Source organism: Pleurodeles waltl, chromosome 6, assembly GCF_031143425.1.
Source record: "Pleurodeles waltl isolate 20211129_DDA chromosome 6, aPleWal1.hap1.20221129, whole genome shotgun sequence".
Taxonomy (NCBI): Eukaryota; Metazoa; Chordata; class Amphibia; order Caudata; family Salamandridae; genus Pleurodeles; species Pleurodeles waltl.
The window spans coordinates 1253591096-1253608105 of NC_090445.1; the positions used below are offsets into that span (position 1 = coordinate 1253591096).

The 17010-nt window shown below is 43.7% G+C and overlaps 1 protein-coding gene across 1 annotated transcript in view; it reads left to right on the plus strand.

The window, feature by feature from the left end:
- Positions 1-17010, plus strand: part of PSAP (prosaposin) — a 278471-nt gene that overhangs the window by 21490 nt on the left and 239971 nt on the right. The window contains exons 2-5 of the mRNA XM_069240560.1: positions 5390-5523; positions 6640-6714; positions 15500-15622; positions 16716-16892. Coding sequence (XP_069096661.1) covers positions 5390-5523; positions 6640-6714; positions 15500-15622; positions 16716-16892 — 509 coding nt within the window. The remainder of the gene's footprint in view (positions 1-5389; positions 5524-6639; positions 6715-15499; positions 15623-16715; positions 16893-17010) is intronic.

Here is a 17010-nt window from a genome sequence, read left to right on the forward strand (position 1 = left end):
GGAACGTGGATAGTGGATAAAAATGTACAGAAAGCATTTGCACCCACTGGAAAGAAGCGCCTCTGCTTGTTATCTTTTGGAGATCATGTCTAACAGTGGCATTGTTGACAGTATCAAAAGCCCTTGACTGATCTAGAAGAAAGCCACCGCTGTTAGATGAAGGATAGCCAAATCCATTGCAAGAAAAAATCTAGTAATTTGCTTGAAATAGTAAAAAAAAGAAAAAAGCATAAGTTGTGTAGCTGGCTATTGCGAATGCACTAATCTTAGCTGCCTCATTCGCAAGTTAAATGGATTGAACTTGAGAAGGCTCAGATCAAGCAATACCATGTTCTTTAGAAAGATGGTGTCACCAGACTAGACATGCAGTTTGTAGGAAATCTCCTCTGCTCTTTGAAAGGATCACCAAAGAAAATGCAGACCTAGTCAGAGCAACCATACATTGCCACAGATTGAACGGTGAACTTGATTTAAGACTAACAGCACAGCCATAACAGTTGACCGTCCAAAGGTATATATTGAAGAATGTTGGTGGTGGTAAGGTAGTATTTAAAGAAAGTGAAAATAGTTTTTGCCTAGAATATGATTTCTAATCTTCATCTGAAGAAAAAAAAAAAAAAAAAAAAAAAAACTTAATTTTGTGCTTCAGTTAAAATCATTTACATCCATTGTAGAAGCGTAGCTTATTTAAAAGTCATCTTAAGTGCTCGCACACGAGACTACTGGATACTCAGTTTGGAAACTTTCCTTGGATTTTTTGCTCTCCCTTTTTCCTTTTCATTTTAGTAGCGCAACAGCATGTGAGTAGCTATAAGACACCCTGTCATAACTGATTAACAGTTGTTCTCTGTATAATAATTCCTCCTGCATCTTTCCCATGCAAAGGAGCTTCACCTTGCTTTATGGGGTGGCCAAAGTTAAGCACCTGAAGTTAAATGTTCAGCAGTTTTTAATGTTGTCCCTCTTTTTGTTGGGTGAATAACAGTAATGCCACTTTTCCTGTACAACATTATATTTCCCTTGCATTGTTGAGAAACATTTTGGTCAGTTTTATCAAGAGTAAATAAAATTCTTCTAATGTTTGTGTACAGGCCCATATAATCGATTTACACAGCAGGTGGAACAAGTGGATTTCTTTAAAAGGCATGCAGATTTCTGTCCTTGGACAAGGGGATTTGTTAATGTCCACACCCCTGCAAAATGATGGTAAATGTATTAGCGCTACTGCAATCGTTGCTGAACTCCGGGTGAAGGAGAAAAGCTGACATTTCTAAACAGACGCAAAAGAAAACAAGCAGCAACTGGGTTGGGGGCACAGGGGTAGTAAGTGAACTGCAAGCAGCGACTGGCGTGCTTTGCAAACAAAGAATGCTGAACTTCAGGTGAACGAGAAAAGTTGACATTTTGAAACTACATGCGGACACAACAGAAAACAAGCAGCAGCGAGGTGGGGCACCACACAAGGAGATTAATTGAACTGCAAGCAGCAAACAACTTCAAGAGACACAAAGGCATAACTCACTGTAAATTGCGTTTTATTTTTGTTTCTTTTTATATAAATACAAATCCTAAAACCTAACCTTTCCCAGTAAATTCTATTTTGTCTGTGAGCCTGAGGACCTGTGCCTGGAAACCCTTGTGGTACTAGTGAGGAGATATATATTGTGAAATATCTGTAGGTGAGTTGATTGTAGCCAGGACCACATAAAGAGGGGAAGATGAAAATATTCTTCTGAGCATTGATAGTTGAAAACTGTAAATGGTGGCACAGAGAAAGGCGTCCTGTTACAGGATAGAAGAGAAGGGGTATCTCTCTGTGAAGAGGTAAGATATTGTCTTAGACGTATCCCCTATTCAATCCACTATCTTTGGGTTTATAGTCCTTTGTTAAGCCTAAGGGTGGATGTTGCCAACCTGGATCTACTCCACAGCAGAGGGATACCATTCGTGAAAGTGGGTAGTGTTGGTAGCCCTTCTGGCCTTTTGGAGGCGATATGAGGGATTGCGGAAGATGAATTACATTTTTGGAAAAGGGTCCAGTTGGGTGGCCTGGGGCAGATGGGGCGAATTGGGGTTTGGTGCGTTGCAAAGGTACCATTCTGGGTATTTTACTGGGTAAAGAGGGAAATCTATCCTTAATGAGGAATTGGGCTGGAGGGGCTATTGAAATGATCCTGTACTATGTGCAGTGGGTCATTCAGTATGATGAAGGAATAGTTCACTGCCACCACACAGCTTAGCCCTAGGCCAGGCTAGGCTAGACTGCGGCTGCTGCTGCCGCCTAAGAACATTATGAAACATTGATTTGGTGAGCTACTGCTCTCTGCATAAGAGGGACGATGGAAGCAGTGCACTTTTCTCAGTTAACCCTTTAGTGGTAATGGAGCAGAGAAGTTAATTGCTATCTTAGGTAAGAGGAGAGTATCTTGATTGTCTATGCTATGAATTCTGTTCAATAAAGTTGCAAGATATTAACACCATCAGAGTTGAAAACGATACAGAATTGGCATTTGAGCTGGCAATTAATTTCAGCCCAAACATGTGAACACCTGTGTAAGGAAATGCCTCCTTGGCATGGTTGCCCCCTGACTTTTTGCCTTTGCTGATGCTATGTTTACAATTGAAAGTGTGCTGAGGCCTGCTAACCAGGCCCCAGCACCAGTGTTCTTTCCCTAACCTGTACTTTTGTATCCACAATTGGCAGACCCTGGCATCCAGATAAGTCCCTTGTAACTGGTACTTCTAGTACCAAGGGCCCTGATGCCAAGGAAGGTCTCTAAGGGCTGCAGCATGTCTTATGCCACCCTGGAGACCTCTCACTCAGCACAGACACCCTGCTTGCCAGCTTGTGTGTGCTGGTGAGGACAAAACGAGTAAGTCGACATGGCACTCCCCTCAGGGTGCCATGCCAGCCTCTCACTGCCTATGCAGTATAGGTAAGACACCCCTCTAGCAGGCCTTACAGCCCTAAGGCAGGGTGCACTATACCATAGGTGAGGGTACCAGTGCATGAGCATGGTACCCCTACAGTGTCTAAACAAAACCTTAGACATTGTAAGTGCAGGGTAGCCATAAGAGTATATGGTCTGGGAGTCTGTCAAACACGAACTCCACAGCACCATAATGGCTACACTGAAAACTGGGAAGTTTGGTATCAAACTTCTCAGCACAATAAATGCACACTGATGCCAGTGTACATTTTATTGTAAAATACACCACAGAGGGCACCTTAGAGGTGCCCCCTGAAACTTAACCGACTATCTGTGTAGGCTGACTAGTTCTAGCAGCCTGCCACAAACCGAGACATGTTGCTGGCCCCATGGGGAGAGTGCCTTTGTCACTCTGAGGCCAGTAACAAAGCCTGCACTGGGTGGAGATGCTAACACCTCCCCCAGGCAGGAGTTGTCACACCTGGCGGTGAGCCTCAAAGGCTCACCTCCTTTGTGCCAACCCAGCAGGACACTCCAGCTAGTGGAGTTGCCCGCCCCCTCCGGCCAGGCCCCACTTTTGGCGGCAAGGCCGGAGAAAATAATGAGAATAACAAGGAGGAGTCACTGGCCAGTCAGGACAGCCCCTAAGGTGTCCTGAGCTGAGGTGACTCTAACTTTTAGAAATCCTCCATCTTGCAGATGGAGGATTCCCCCAATAGGGTTAGGATTGTGTCCCCCTCCCTTTGGGAGGAGGCACAAAGAGGGTGTACCCACCCTCAGGGCTAGTAGCCATTGGCTACTAACCCCCCAGACCTAAACACGCCCTTAAATTTAGTATTTAAGGGCTACCCTGAACCCTAGAAAATTAGATTCCTGCAACTACAAGAAGAAGGACTGCCTAGCTGAAAACCCCTGCAGAGGAAGACCAGAAGACGACAACTGCCTTGGCTCCAGAAACTCACCGGCCTGTCTCCTGCCTTCCAAAGATCCTGCTCCAGCGACGCCTTCCAAAGGGACCAGCGACCTCGACATCCTCTGAGGACTGCCCCTGCTTCGAAAAGACAAACTCCCGAGGACAGCGGACCTGCTCCAAGAAAAGCTGCAACTTTGTTTCCAGCAGCTTTAAAGAACCCTGCAAGCTCCCCGCAAGAAGCGTGAGACTTGCAACACTGTACCCGGCGACCCCGACTCGGCTGGTGGAGTTCCGACACCTCAGGCGGGACCCCAGGACTACTCTGATACTGTGAGTACCAAAACCTGTCCCCCCTGAGCCCCCACAGCGCCGCCTGCAGAGGGAATCCCGAGGCTTCCCCTGACCGCGACTCTTTGAACCTAAAGTCCCGACGCCTGGGAGAGACCCTGCACCCGCAGCCCCCAGGACCTGAAGGACCGGACTTTCACTGGAGGAGTGACCCCCAGGAGTCCCTCTCCCTTGACCAAGTGGAGGTTTCCCCGAGGAACCCCCCCCTTGCCTGCCTGCAGCGCTGAAGAGATCCCGAGATCTCCCATTGACTTCCATTACAAACCCGACGCTTGTTTCTACACTGCACCCGGCCGCCCCCGCGCTGCTGAGGGTGAAATTTCTGTGTGGGCTTGTGTCCCCCCCGGTGCCCTACAAAACCCCCCTGGTCTGCCCTCCGAAGACGCGGGTACTTACCTGCAAGCAGACCGGAACCGGGGCACCCCCTTCTCTCCATTCTAGCCTATGTGTTCTGGGCACCACTTTGAACTCTGCACCTGACCGGCCCTGAGCTGCTGGTGTGGTGACTTTGGGGTTGCTCTGAACCCCCAACGGTGGGCTACCTTGGACCAAGAACTAAGCCCTGTAAGTGTCTTACTTACCTGGTTAACCTAACAAAAACTTACCTCCCCTAGGAACTGTGAAAATTGCACTAAGTGTCCACTTTTAAAACAGCTATTTGTGAATAACTTGAAAAGTATACATGCAATTTTGATGATTTGAAGTTCCTAAAGTACTTACCTGCAATACCTTTCGAATGAGATATTACATGTAGAATTTGAACCTGTGGTTCTTAAAATAAACTAAGAAAAGGTATTTTTCTATACAAAAACCTATTGGCTGGATTTGTCTCTGAGTGTGTGTACCTCATTTATTGTCTATGTGTATGTACAACAAATGCTTAACACTACTCCTTGGATAAGCCTACTGCTCGACCACACTACCACAAAATAGAGCATTAGTATTATCTCTTTTTACCACTATTTTACCTCTAAGGGGAACCCTTGGACTCTGTGCATGCTATTCCTTACTTTGAAATAGCACATACAGAGCCAACTTCCTACAACCTGCAAGTTAGTAATTGCGTTGTATACCAGTTCATTCTGTGTGGCATCTTCTTGGGAGTTTAACAAGGCCTGAAAGATCTCATTAAGTTTTTTTAAAGGTACTCGTAAATATTTACAACTTTGAAGAACAGCATATTTCCTCTTCATTTCAGCTGCTGCAATACCCTTGCTGGGCAAGGAGCAATGTGTCAATGGTCCAGAAATATGGTGTCAAAATGTCCATACAGCTTCACAGTGTGGGGCTGTAAAACACTGTCAGCAGAATGTATGGAACAAACCGACTGTGGTAAGTAGGCTTTACAACCTTTGTGATTGCATTGGGTATTTTGAGTTAATGGCACTCCTATATTCAACTTGATGTAAGCAAAACTATGGCAGTTTTTATGCTGATTTGTGCACCCCCCCCCCCCCAATGTATTTATAGATCTTGAGGAAGATTTTAGTTTGTCTCCTAATCCCACCATTTCTTGCAGCTTCCACCCCTTCTATTGTACTAGGCTGATAGTAATCACTGCCACCTGGTGAAGGACGAGAGCAGGTCATTTGCTGTCTAATGTAGGCATCCACAGTGAGTGACCTGATTCTGGTCAAGTCCAATATGATGATCATCACACATTTTTCCCCGTCATGGACTTAAGGTTAACTATTTAATGCATTCTGGATATAGTACTCTTGATTTGCTTCCCTTGAACTTATTTCCTAATAATGTACCTTGTCCTGGAAAGGTGACGTCTGAAGAATAGAAATGGCGTCTGTGTTGACACTGTTAGGTAGCAGTCTGACGTGCAGATGTTTGTTTTTTACTTCATTGGGGAAGTGTCTACGGAATAGACTGCCTATCTATTTCTACAGATTGCTTTGAGGATCTGGAACAGGTAGCTCTGCAGACTGAGGTCGTACTAATGGCAGATTGTAGACGAAACAGTGGAAGCCATGTAAAACCACTTCTTGTTTAATCTGTAAATCTTGATTTCAAGGTTGAAGAAGTTGGTGCATTTACGAACATGCTGTTGCTTCTAGAGATCAGTAAACTCAGGAAAAACTACACCCAAAGAACAGGAGTCAAACTCAGCTTAGTTATTTTATTTAGAAGTCCAGTTTTACTATAATCTAAAATTTGGTTAATGTGCTCCTGTACAGTATGGGACACTTCTGGAATGAGGCCAACTACGGATCTAGGAGTAGTGTTGGCATTCAAAAAGGTGCCTCCTGGAGGCACCAACTTTGGGCGTAGGAGAGAATTTCAAAAATCCATTGCAGGTAATCCCCTTTTTTGATAATAGCTGTGTATTACTTTAAAGCTGAAACCCAGACTGTGTGACCCATGCAGATTGCAATTTTTAAATTTGGAAGTTGTGTGGATCCTTTTGAATTACTTACAAAACAATGTCCTTTTTTTCAGAAAAATATGCCGTGTGATTTGTGCCAAGAAGCTATATCAGTGGTTGATTCATTTCTGAAGGATAATAACACTGAGGTGGGTAACTTCTTGTTGTTTGCTTGTAATTGTGATCAGCTCTCCATGTTGTCCTCGCGCAATGAAACCTCTCCTTGGCGGTACTTGATTTTTGGACTATGAGGGTTATTCACTGTCTTCAGTTATACCTCAGACCCAGTGAAATCTGGGAATCTGCTGGTGGAGGAGAATAAAAAGGTCCGGATGGAGGGGCTAGGAGGGATCAGACGATGGAGAGAATAGACTATGGATTGGAAATAATGTGAGAGGGCACATGATAAAAGAAAGTAGAGGGAAAAATTTGAATGAAAAGATGAGAGCAAAGGGCATGGAGAAGAGTGAGGGGGACCAGATATCAAAAGATGTAACGGTTAATGCTCTTTTGGGGGGGGGGGGGGGTGGGGTTTATAAAGGACAGTGACTAAGTAAGCATTTGGGAGACAGTGAGGGGTGTAGCAAGAAGTGATGGGTTTGGTGTGTGGAAAGAGAAGCTAAAGATGTGAGTGGGAGGAAATGAAGTGAGGTAAACCTTTTGAGCAGCGTCTTTCCGTTCAGGTAGCAATATACTGTCTCCTCAGTGGTGAGGTCAGTTGACCAAGCAGCTGTGGTCCGCTTTAAGCTTACTACAGAACACTATTTATTGACTTTAGTTTCAGCAGCCCTTACTATCGCAAGTGAATCCTTTGAGCCCCCCTCGCCCCAATACTTCATGTGCAACCAGTTCTTTTGCCATATTCATAACCATGTGCCACTATAGACATAAGCCCGCCTTGTGTAAATAAATGATGACCCTTATGCTAATGGGAACAGTCCATCCCGAACTGCGAGGCCCCCATCTAGAAAGGAAGCAAGCCACCCTAGGCCAGGTTTGGCCTCTTTAGGCCAAATCCATGCGGTACACGCTTGGCTCCTATGGCACAGTGACAAAGGTACCCAGATCTGGTCATATACCCTTGGTCACTTACAGCGTAGCGTCAGTCACTCAAAAGGTGATGAGAGGAATGCTTGCAAAATGTCCACCCACGAGAAATTTCCCTGTAGCTTTCCTTTCATGGGTTGCTTGTGTTCAGAGTAAACGTGGCTTGGCAGTTCGGGCTAGACTCTTCCTATTGGAGCAGGACCAAGACTGATGTGCATTTGGCTCAGAGTAATCTGAAGTGGCATTGTGGGTAAAAGAATGACGGACGAGGGTGATAACCCGAGCAGTTGGGGGTTTTTGGACACATTGTGGTCGTTCTCTCCTTTACCTCGAGTGTTTCTTTTTCTTCTTTTTTTAATGATTTTTTTTTTATGCATTAGCGACCAGGATAGTATACATTCATGACCACGGACCATAACCAGTCCTTTGAAAACGTAGGAGATTAATCACACATCACTGGAAATACCAAACTTGGATAAAAGCTTTCACGTAGTTCAATGCAGCTGCACCAAATTCTGCAGAAAACGATAAAATGGTGCGCATGGCTGGGTTCATCTGAAATATTGCAAGCACTTGCTCTGTGTGAAAGCTGACAAACCTATTAATTTATTTGTACAAAATGTCTCAACAAAGTCTGCACTGAGTGCCCACTCTCTTTCCATAGTGACAGGACATTTGGCATCAAGGCACATGTATCTACATCTGAAATGTTTTACCTCTACAAGCTGAGAGGGGCAAAGTCTGCCCCTGCATCACCACCCAACGAGTGGTTGGCCTTAGGTCACCAAGGTTAAAGTCCATTTGAAAAATGAAAACCTATTGCAGAAATGCAATTTCATTGCAGACCAACTCTGCAGGAGACATGTCAAATGGTTAGAGGAGGATCTTCCTTTTATTAAGATTCATCAACAGGATGCCTAAATGCTTCTCCTATACCTTGGAGCAGTGTTCCACAGTTGCGTACTTTAATTGTTTGGTGTGAGGCCTTAAAGTATGCTTAGCATTTGTTCACCAAAATTGGTCAGTCGTCCTCTGTAGGAAGTTGGCTCTGTATGTGCTTTTTCAAAGTAAGGAATAGCATGCACAGAGTCCAAGGGTTCCCCTTAAAGGTAAGATAGTGGCAAAAAGAGATAATACTAATGCTCTATTTTGTGGTAGTGTGGTCGAGCAGTAGGCTTATCCAAGGAGTAGTGTTAAGCATTTGTTGTACGTACACACAGGCAATAAATGAGGAACACACACTCAGAGACAAATCCAGCCAATAGGTTTTGTTATAGAAAAATATCTTTTCTTAGTTTATTTTAAGAACCACAGGTTCAAATTTTACATGTAATATCTCATTTGAAAGGTATTGCAGGTATGTACTCTAGGAACTTTGAATCATTTCATTAGCATGTATACTTTTTACATAAAACACAATAAGCTGTTTTAAAAGTGGACACAGTGCAATTTTCACAGTTCCTGGGGGAGGTAAAGTAATGTTAGTTTTAACAGGTAAGTAAGTCACTTACAGGTTTCAGTTTTTGGTCCAAGGTAGCCCACCGTTGGGGGTTCAGAGCAACCCCAAAGTTATCACACCAGCAGCTCAGGGCCGGTCAGGTGCAAAGGTCAAAGAGGTGCCCAAAACACATAGGCTTCAATGGAAAGAGGGGGGTGCCCCGGTTCCAGTCTGCCAGCAGTTAAGTACCCGCGTCTTCGGAGGGCAGACCAGGGGGGTTTTGTAGGGCACTGGGGGGGACACAAGTCAGCACAGAAAGTACACCCTCAGCAGCACGGGGGCGGCCGGGTGCAGTGTGCGAACACGCGTCGGGTTTCCAATAGTTTTCAATGAGAGATCAAGGGATCTCTTCAGCGTCTCAGGCAGGCAAGGGGGGGGCTCCTCGGGGTAGCCACCACCTGGGCAAGGGAGAGGGCTTCCTGGGGGTCACTCCTGCACAGAAGTTCCGTTCCTTTAGGTGCTGGGGGCTGCGGGTGCAGGGTCTTTTCCAGCCGTCGGGAAATGGAGTTCAGACAGTCGCGGTCAGGGGGAGCCTGGGGATTCCCTCTGCAGGCGTCGCTGTGGGGGCTCAGGGGGGACAACTTTGGTTACTCAGTCGTAGAGTCGCCGGAGGGTCCTCCCTGAAGCGTTGTTTCTCCACCAGTCGAGTCTGGGTCGCCGGGTGCAGTGTTGCAAGTCTCACGCTTCTTGCGGGGAGTTGCAGGGGTCTTTAAATCTGCTACTTGAAACAAAGTTGCAGTTCTTTTGGAGCAGTGCCGCTGTCCTCGGGAGTTTCTAGTCTTTCTCGAAGCTGGGCAGTCCTCAGAGGATTCAGAGGTCACTGGTCCCTTGGAAAGCGTCGCTGGAGCAGGTTTCTTTTGGAAGGCAGGAGACAGGCCGGTAAGTCTGGGGCCAAAGCAGTTGGTGTCTTCTGTTCTTCCTCTGCAGGGGTTTTTCAGCTCAGCAGTCTTCTTCTTGTAGTTTCAGGAATCTAAAGTTTTAGGTTCAGGGAAGCCCTTAAATACAAAATTTAAGGGCGTGTTTAGGTCTGGGGGGTTAGCCAATGGCTACTAGCCCTGAGGGTGGGTACACCCTCTTTGTGCCTCCTCCCAAGGGGAGGGGGTCACATTCCTATCCCTATTGGGGGAATCCTCCTTCTACAAGATGGAGGATTTCTAAAAGTCAGAGTCACCTCAGCTCAGGACACCTTAGGGGCTGTCCTGACTGGCCAGTGACTCCTCCTTGTTGTTCTCATTATCTCTCCTGGACTTGCCGCCAAAAGTGGGGGCTGGGTCCAGGGGGCGGGCATCTCCACTAGCTGGAGTGCCCTGGGGCATTGTAACACGAAGCTTGAGCCTTTGAAGCTCACTGCTAGGTGTTACAGTTCCTGCAGGGGGGAGGTGTGAAGCACCTCCACCCAGAGCAGGATTTGTTTCTGTCCTCAGAGAGCACAAAGGCTCTCACCGCATGAGGTCAGACACTTGTCTCTCAGCAGCAGGCTGGCACAGACCAGTCAGTCCTGCACTGAACAATTGGGTAAAATACAGGGGGTATCTCTAAGATGCCCTCTGTGTGCATTTTTTAATAAATCCAACACTGGCATCAGTGTGGGTTTATTATTCTGAGAAGTTTGATACTAAACTTCCCAGTATTCAGTGTAGCCATTATGGAGCTGTGGAGTTTGTTTTTGACAGACTCCCAGCCCATATACTCTTATGGCTACCCTGCACTTACAATGTCTAAGGTTTTGCTTAGACACTGTAGGGGCATAGTGCTCATGCACATATGCCCTCACCTGTGGTATAGTTCACCCTGCCTTAGGGCTGTAAGGCCTACTAGAGGGGTGACTTACCTATGCCACAGGCAGTGGGAGGTTGGCATGGCACCCTGAGGGGAGTGCCATGTCGACTTAGTCATTTTCTCCCCCATCAGCACACACAAGCTGGCAAGCAGTGTGTCTGTGCTGAGTGAGGGGTCCCTAGGGTGGCATAAGACATGCTGCAGCCCTTAGAGACCTTCCCTGGCATCAGGGCCCTTGGTACCAGGGGTACCAGTTACAAGGGACTTACCTAGGTGCCAGGGTTGTGCCAATTGTGCAAACAATGGTACATTTTAGGTGAAAGAACACTGGTGCTGGGGCCTGGTTAGCAAGGTCCCAGCACACTTCTCAGTCAAGCCAGCATCAGTATCAGGCAAAAAGTGGGGGGTAACTGCAACAGGGAGCCATTTCTTTACATCCTCACTTGGTGTTTCCACGGATTATATAATAATATATATTACATTATATTGTAACACGTATGTCAATTCATACCCCTATGTGGAGAGCACCAAATGTCAGTCTTTAGCAAAGTAGATCCTATTCAGTGTGTTCCTTATCCTCATAACTCCAACATGGGCTTGGCAGCTGTCGTTCTTGCGTTCATGCACATGGCATCCCCATTAAGGATTCTGTTGCCTTTTCTGCATCTTTAAGGTGCAGCAGGTGCTAGCCTGGCAACCAGACTGCTTGTCTTGGAATTGCTATAATAGAGATATTGTCATATCCCTCCAAGAAGCAAGGGCGTAATAGGAGGTATGTAGGTGAACTATATCCATGTTTTAAAGCTAACGTGAAGGCATTATTTTATTTCTTTTGTTACCTGCTAATGTCCTTCATGCCGCTTCACATTGTGTGCAGGAATCTTTCGGAACACAAATCAGTCATTTAGCTTATTCAAGAGTCATGTTGGGAGCTTGAGAGGACCTATGCAAAGGAGGGCCAGCTCCCAAAAAAGAGGTGCTTGAACCTGATATTGTATTCGTCATAGGTTAGTTTGAACAATCTTGTCTTCTGTGTTTTGCTTTTTATGGGGGGTGGGGGGGTGGGGGGCAAGAGAAAGTTGGGGTGGAAGTGTCTGGCTGGCGAGTTCGATGAGCTGTCTCAACTCACTTTGCCCATCCCTCCACTCCTTTCTCGCGCCATATCCTGTGTTAGGGAGTGTTCATTTTAGGAGCTATTACATCTGAGTTTGTGTCCTGGTTTGAGAGGAAGCTATATGCAGGCGTACATGGGATCATTTCCTTCTAGGGACTTTAAGTCAAAGTGCTTTGTTCTGTAGTCAGTTATTTGATTCTGAGCCAGTGTAGTTCTTAAAGATAAGCTTCGGGTCAAGGCTAAAACAGTTGCTCAGTGTTTGTAGTTAATGCAGGATTACGGAAAGCTAACCTGCCATTAAATATACACAGAGGATATTTGTTTGTTTTTCATATGCCTCAGGACCTTCCTGAAGCAACTGTCTCACTCGGCACGAAAATGAGATTTTCCTTAAATATACCTCCAAAAGTATTGTTGTTGCCCTGGTTTTTTGTTCCCATTCTGTCTATTGCAGTAAATCTTCAGTAACAAATGCAAGCATAGATGTTTTCATAATTGCCATGTTTACATTTAATAGCAGAATTATCGTCGTTTGCCGCTTCAAATCCTTTTTCCTCCTGATGGTACTCTTAACTAAGTTATTTGTTTAGTTCCATCTTCTGCAGAGTCTCTCCTAGCCCTGAAAAGAGTTTACTCTTGATTCAGGAAGATAACTATTTACTCATGACATTTTGCTGCGGGCGATTTCCCTTATCAACCTGTCGAATAAGCAGCTGTTAATGTCCACCTCTTCCCCTAAATCCAGCATTCTATTTCTAATGTACTTTCATCTGCTGCATGTTTTTGTTTCTTCTGAGTTCTAGTTTAAAAGCTTTTACTTAACAGTATATTCAAGCCTTGAATATGTCAGGTAATGAGCTCTACTTGTCTTTATATGGAGTTACTATTAATGCACTTGACCAACTTCCAAGTGTTGGCATGTTGGAGAATAGAACTAGTTCATTGAAACTCAGTATTTTTTATGATCACAAGTATAACCGTAAATTTGCAGAGATTTCCCCATGTGCAGTTTAGATGGATACTGTACTCCTTACAAAACTGGACATGTATGTGCTGAATGACTAGGTGCCACCTAGACAGCACTCTGCCTATGCGAAAGGGACCACCCTGATTTTTTTTTTTTTATTCCACACCTTACTGATTGGATACATCACTTCTCTGGGCATATGTTCATAATAAACTATTTTGTGGCTATTCAAGTTCAAAGATGACTCAGTGGTTTGAGGACCGTGTTGCAATTTGATTTTTCAATTCTACCTCACTCACTTTTTGGGTGTGAGGGTGCTGCTTTATAGTCTATGCACAGCATGTGAACCTATATTGGATACATGCTGCAAATAGAGAATGTTGCATTAAATCATGGGTTGGTATCTTTTTTTTCTTGTAGCTTGTCATGCGGTTGTCTCCCGTCCCTCAACTTTTTAAGAAAAGTAATCATTTACCTTGTAAACGTTCAAGGGAATAGGGTAATGCAGGCTCAGGTTGAATTTTTCCCAATACATTGTGGGCTTCAGGGTGATAATAGGCAAAATCTTTAATTTTAAATGCTGAGGATGAAACCAATTTTGAGAAACGTAATCTGCTTATCTTGACAGTAGATGGCAAGAGTGAATCTAGACTAGGGGGTGCAAGTAAATGATTGCAAGTAACAATATTCTCATAGGCTGGTGCAGGGCCCAGAAGCTGAAACTGGAATACACCTTTTGTACCAGTGATATGAACTTGGTAAGAGAATATTAGAACTTAGGACACTTCATTGGTCAGGGTCCATATTGTGGCAGATCAATATGTGGACCAAAAACCATGCTAGTGGCATCCTATTCAAGTGACCTGGTAGAGAAAAGCAAAACCATTTAGGACCTTCCAGGAAATCTAGAGCCTCTGGGTGGTCAGTGGTTGGCGGGAGGGATGGAACATAATGCAAAGCAGGTGTTTTTTTTTTTTTGGTTTATTTTTTTCCTCCCCTCCTACAAATCCAAGAATAGACCAACTTGAAATACATGTATATTTAATTATTACAATGTATTAAGTACAATTAAGCTACTGTTTAGTATTAATTTAAGCTTTCTGAATGGCACAAACATTCGAACATTTACTCATTTTTGAAAATTCTTCCATATATCTTGAGGGACAAAAAAACTTGTTCTATAAGTTTTGTCCATGGACTGTAAATCCCAGTCCTTGCCAACTCTCTCAGCCAACCAGATTATTTATTTGGTGAGAAATTGGCAGCTTTCCATTTTGACACACTCCTAAATGGAACTAAATCTTTGCCTTTGGTTCTAGCCACTGAGATCTCCTTTCTACAATCCTATGCAGACACGCCTTCAATAGAGCAAGGTTTTGGACAGGCAGATGAGCACAAACATCTGAGTGAATCATGTTAATAAAAACTTAAATGGTGGAGTTCAAAGTTTTTGAGACCAGTATTTCGCTTGTGTTTCCCCACCACCACACACCAGTGGCCTGCCAAAAAAACAAAACTTAATTCTGAGGTGTAAAGTGTTGTTTTTTTTTTTCAAATTACTTTTAGTTGTTTTGAGAGGGTTACACAGTTAAACAAGGCTAGTCGTAAAAGCTTTGTAATTTATAATCATGATTTTTATTAAAACATTTAAAAACCCTTACGTGGTAAAATATTAAGAAAAAAAATACAAGCAGCTAATATTAATGGCATGTGCATGGAAAAAGAACATATTTCAGATGCATAAAAATGAAGTATATGCTATCGGGGTCATCAAGTGCAGTCATTCAAAATGTTCCTACTGTAGTCACCAACCAAATCGGATACAGTGAATTTCCTCCTTGGATCGTTCAGGCAGCAAAATGTACTACACAGATGTCCAAGCTGGCAATCCAGTATGACAGTCAGGTAGAGATTGTGAGATAAAGGCCTAGCCCAAGGTATAGTGTTTTAAGGATATTGGTGAGGGTTTTTAAAGCTGCTTTAAAAATGCAAGTACATTTTTTGTGCAAAGTTGTATTTCCTTTCGGTTCTACAACTTCTTTCGTATTCCCTCTCTCCCTCCCCCCCCCCCCTTCGTGCCACTGCCGGACTTTCGTTTGTGTTACTCACTTATGGGCTTGCCTTTAAAAAAAACAGATTCCTTTGTTTTCGTTAGTAAATGCTTTGTTTGTCCCTCTGTGGGGCGATAATGTTACCGCCTTGGCTGTCGACCTGTTACATGGCTAGTTGCACTTTTGCTGATAATTTTGGCTGCAAGCGAACTGCTTTTTCATTTTGTGTGTCCTTCGTGCGCACGCTCATGGTGGCTGTGGCGCTTTGAATCGGCTCGCTTATGTCAACTGTTTTACTTTTTTATTTTCCGTTTTGTGTGACAAGAAAAGTTCAGTAAGGAACTTACAAAGCTAATAGGTCTAACTCGAGCAAACGTGAGACCATTGCATTGCAAATACTTGTTGAAGTTAGTTGGTGATGATTTCTAGTTTCCAGATAGTTTTATGGATGTTTTATTATCCTTTACTTTGAAAACAGACCGAAATCCTGAGCTTTCTGGAAAAGATCTGTGACCTGGCACCTAGTCCTTTATCATCAGAGTGCAAAGAGCTGGTAGACGAATATTTTCCAACCGTGTTCAATATCGTTAAAGAAGAGTTGGTGAGTTGCGTTTTTTTTTCTTCTTTTTGTTTCTAACTGAACTGTGGTATGGGGTGTTTTTTTTTTTTTTTTTTTTTTTTCTTTTCTTGTTCCTTACTATATTGGATACAATACATTGTGTACAGCCTGAATATGACCATAGTATTCTTGGATTCGCTCAGACCACATTTCTAGGGGTCTCAACTCATTTCAAACTCCCATATGGAACAAATTCTTATATCGGTCTCTATTGGTCGATCTACATACTGGTATTCATGTCATCTAGAGTGCATTGTTACTTTGTTACTTGAGTCTACCAGCATCTAAATTCATTCGCTTTTGTTTTGTTTATATGCTTGTGGCATTCCAAAGAAACATGGCAGCCATGTGTTAAGGGCCTGTTAATTTCATTTCTGGTTTGTATAATACTTAATACTGATACTATTATGGGTGAGAGAAGTTGTTTTATTTTTGTTTACAAACCCATACAGATTGAGGGCTCTCCTTCTTACTCATGGCAGCTGTACTTGGCTTATCCGTTTCTTATGGAGCTCTTTTGTATCTCCATTGAAAGCAAAGGCAGATTTTCAACTGTGTACTGTTGCTTAATATGGAGAACACCAGCGTCTTGGCTTGTTAATGTAAATAGGAGTACATATAAATGAATAAATTTACATCTGAGTTTCAATTTCAGCATATTGTTTGTATCATTTATACAGGAACAGCAGTTCTATGGTAGAGGTGCTATAATCTAGAAACCTTTTGATGGTTGTAGCTGAACCTTGAGAGAAAACCCTGTAAAATGTTGCTGTTTCTGACAGGTCTGACCAACTGATGTTGGGCTCTAGAGTAGAACTTGATGCAAATCTCTACTAGAGCCAGTTGACCAGTATCAAATTCTGTAATAGTCTTAAGTTAATTTAGGATATGGCTTTGCTTAAAGAATACCTCCCTGTTCTCCCCTCCACCCAGGATTTGGTGAGCCTCCTACAAGTTCATATGAAATGTGCTAGTTTTATCAGACATTTTTTTTTTTTTTTTTTTTTGGTTCATTGGGAGGCACAGGACTTGTTTATTTGGAAAATAGTAATCATGTGTCATTTGTTCCATTAAGGATAATCCCAGTGTGGCATGCTGCGCCATTGGATTATGCAGTTCATTGCAGCGCTTTCTTGGTGAAGAGAAGCAACTGGAGACTAACGAGATACCAGAGATAGACTTATCAAAAATGACATCCCCTTTTATTGCCAATTTGCCGTTGCTAATGTTTCCCCAGGATAAGTCCCAGCAGGTAATATTTGATGGAGGGTGGAAAACTTTCATAATTGGGGTTTTTTGTCTATCTAATTAATATGATGTATTGACTACCCCATTCTTGGCGTGTGTGCAAAATTGCAAGTTTCTTTTAA